At 36.2% G+C, this 2,992-nt stretch overlaps 2 protein-coding genes across 2 annotated transcripts in view; both read left to right on the top strand.

The window, feature by feature from the left end:
• The window catches only part of LOC109588915 (uncharacterized), a 5,206-nt gene extending 4,128 nt beyond the window's left edge, over positions 1 to 1,078 (top strand). Inside the window, exon 14 of the mRNA XM_020005017.1 lies at positions 25 to 1,078. Within this exon, the coding sequence (XP_019860576.1) occupies positions 25 to 1,078 (1,054 nt within the window). The remainder of the gene's footprint in view (positions 1 to 24) is intronic.
• Positions 1,079 to 2,383: 1,305 nt separating this feature from the next.
• Positions 2,384 to 2,975, top strand: LOC109588914 (alpha-tectorin-like; the record flags this gene model as incomplete). Its single annotated transcript, XM_020005016.1, has 3 exons — positions 2,384 to 2,460; positions 2,511 to 2,638; positions 2,683 to 2,975. Coding segments are annotated over exons 1-3 (485 nt in total), but the record flags the coding sequence as incomplete, so codon positions are not given.
• Between the last annotated feature and the right edge of the window lie 17 nt (positions 2,976 to 2,992).

The following is a 2,992-nucleotide window of genomic DNA, read 5'->3' as shown; positions in this document are numbered from 1 at the left end:
TTACTATTATTTTATTTTTCACAGTTGTCGTGCCTATAATGCTCCTTTCTATATTGGAATGCTTACTCCATTCATCATCATTTACATATTCAACTGGATCATATTCACTATCATAATACTATCACTGACTCATAAGAGTCTGAAGTCTAATCTGAAGGATACAAAATCAAAGACAAAAGACAAGAGCCCAAGAGCACTCATAAAGCAACAGTTCATCATAGCTATAACACTATCAGTGTTATTTGGGCTGGGATGGGGCATTGGTCTACTAGCAACTGAAGATATATACAGCAATAAAATTGCTCGAGATGTTTTTGCTTCTCTTTTTGTGGTGGCGACAGCATTTCATGGCCTCTTTATATTCCTGATGCATTGCCTACGTTCAAAGGATGCTCAACATGTATGGAAGAAATGGTTTGTTAGAGTGACTGGAAGAGAACTTAGTGATTTGACTACATCTACTTTCAGTCGTGGAACTAAGCGCAAACGTGTCATTGAGTCTCATGCCAGAAAGATATCTAACAGTAATTACAGCAGTAGTTACTCGGCACCAATATCAGAGAAAAAGGGCAGCATTAGCATTAAAGAATATGATCTAAAAACATTTAAAAACGAGGACGACATACAAAAGGGTGATCTGATAAAAGAAGAGGATGAAAGCAATATCCCTGAAGAAAATAAAAAGGAAGACATGGCCCATCAAGATGATACTACCATTACAGTTGAAGTGGAAGTGACTGTCAGTAACACTGACCCTGAGGCTACTAAATGTGATCCCGTTGTGAGTGAGACAACATTCACTAAACCTGACGACAATAAAATGGAAGGTCCTGAAGCTCCTGAGCTATGCGTAAAAGATGAACAGAAAGTCATACAGCAGGAAAATGAAGATAATACTATTACAACAGAGATCACAGTTGAGCCTGAAGCAGGTACTGCTGCCACCAATGTTGCTGTTACTGTGAGAGAGAAGAAATTTACTGCTTCATTTCCTGAAGATGATGATGATAAATACGAGAAAGAGAGGCTCCGCCAAGAAGAAGAAAGGGCTTACAATGCTTATCATAAAAAAGAATAACTATACATGTAGTACATGCAAACAAGAGTTTTTAGATTAGAAAAACTTCATAGCAGATATTAGAGAACTTTATTTTTAGTATATCAATGATTAATTCTAGTTTCTAAAACCTCTACATGTAGTTCTATTAAGATTAACTTACATGCAATAGCAATAATACATTTTTAATGTAATTGAGCTCAAGAGATGTTGGGAGAACCACTTACCGTATTTGCTCGATTAAACGCCCGGTCGTTTATTTCTTAACAGGAAAAAAATCAGGCATAGATGTAATACACGGGTACGGAACAGGATGGATTAGAAACAGGATCACATGAGCGCATTATCCATTGAAACACTCCTAGTCCTAGCAAGAGTAGATAATGACTGCATTATCTTATTAGTTAATTAACTGCTATTATTAAATGAGTAGTAATTTTTAATAGTTAATTGACCATTATTAATAGTTAATTAAACTAACTAATGGTTAGTTAACTTTAATAACATGGTGGATACTATTTATTAATGTTATATGATCAAAAAATCCAAAAAAAAAATCCAAAAAATCCAACAAGAATCCAAAAAAATCCAAAAATCCAGTCAAAATTTGAGTGGATTTTAAATCTGGTACACTTTTGGAGGCCGTTTCGGACCCCTCGGTACTGACGCCATTGAAATATGGCCTTTGGTTTCGACATGCCGTAACTTTCTAAAACTTCTGTTTAAGCAATAATAAATGTCTTAATGCACTAAAGATCCTCAGAGAGTAGCCATAAAAGCTATACTAGTGCGTCTCGCCATCTCCTGAAGTTTCTAGAGTCCCACAAACTTTTTGAAAAGGGACAGTCGGGGGCCTGCGCAATAGTTGAGCAGCTGCCCGGGGCTCCGATATAACTAGGAGTGTTTCAATGGATAATGCGCTCACGTGATCCTGTTTCTAATCCTGTTCTGTGTATTATATCTATGAATCAGGTAAAAAAACAAAAAGGCCTCTAAAGGATTCGAACCCGAGACCTTCAAGCATTCCAAATTGTATTCCAACAGTTAGGCTATCTAGCACAATCTAAATCCTATGGCACATATACTGGTTAAAATATCCGTATCTATAGTTAGAAAATATTTGGCATGGGCGTTTATTTGAGAAGGGCGTTTATTCGAGCAAATACGGTACTTACATAGTTAAACCATCCACTTACTTAATTAAATTAATACTGCAAGGGAGTGTAAGAAGTTTACACAATTACACAAATGCCATGCCAACTATGCGTGACAACAGGACTATATTTAATTAGGACAAATTCTACAACTCCCACTATAAGACAAATTTCAGAGTAAAGACATGACAGCTAGGTCAGCACTGCTTTTTAAACTGCTGAGTTTGGCAACAGCTCTTTCTTTTTCAAGTAATTGTGTATCTGGACTATTATTTCAATATTAACATTTTGTTTTTTAGCTGCTGCACAACTCTCATTTATTAATGAGCCTGTTTACAATATACTGAGTGATATAGATGATGGTTGTGTTGATGTGGATTTACCAGGACCACTTCACTTCGGTTGCTCAACCTTTAACAGGGCCTTTGTAAGTGTAAACAACTCAATATAACTTTACATTGATTTCAATAGCTTAGCAGCAATGGCCTAGTCAGCTTTGGTGGAGAATTTTCCTCTTATTATCCAGTGCCTTTCCCTCTACATACTAATAAAGCCATTCTGGCTCCATATTGGGATGATATAATATTGTCACAAAAGAGAGAGCTCCGTTATCAAATATTTAATAGCACTTCTTATCACACAATTGAGGTCAATAACTTCCTTACAAATTATTATGAGAAGAATTTTGCAGCTGATTGGATACTGTGGGCTTATTGGTGTCATGTATGCCCCTACCCTAACAAGGATTGTGCATTACATAACGTGTAAATATTGCCATAAT

The sequence above is a fragment of the Amphimedon queenslandica genome, unplaced genomic scaffold (assembly GCF_000090795.2).
Source record: "Amphimedon queenslandica unplaced genomic scaffold, v1.1 AMPQUscaffold_11774, whole genome shotgun sequence".
In the NCBI taxonomy this organism is placed as follows: domain Eukaryota; kingdom Metazoa; phylum Porifera; class Demospongiae; order Haplosclerida; family Niphatidae; genus Amphimedon; species Amphimedon queenslandica.
Note: the sequence above shows the minus strand (reverse complement) of the source record. Positions and strands in the feature narration are given on the sequence as shown.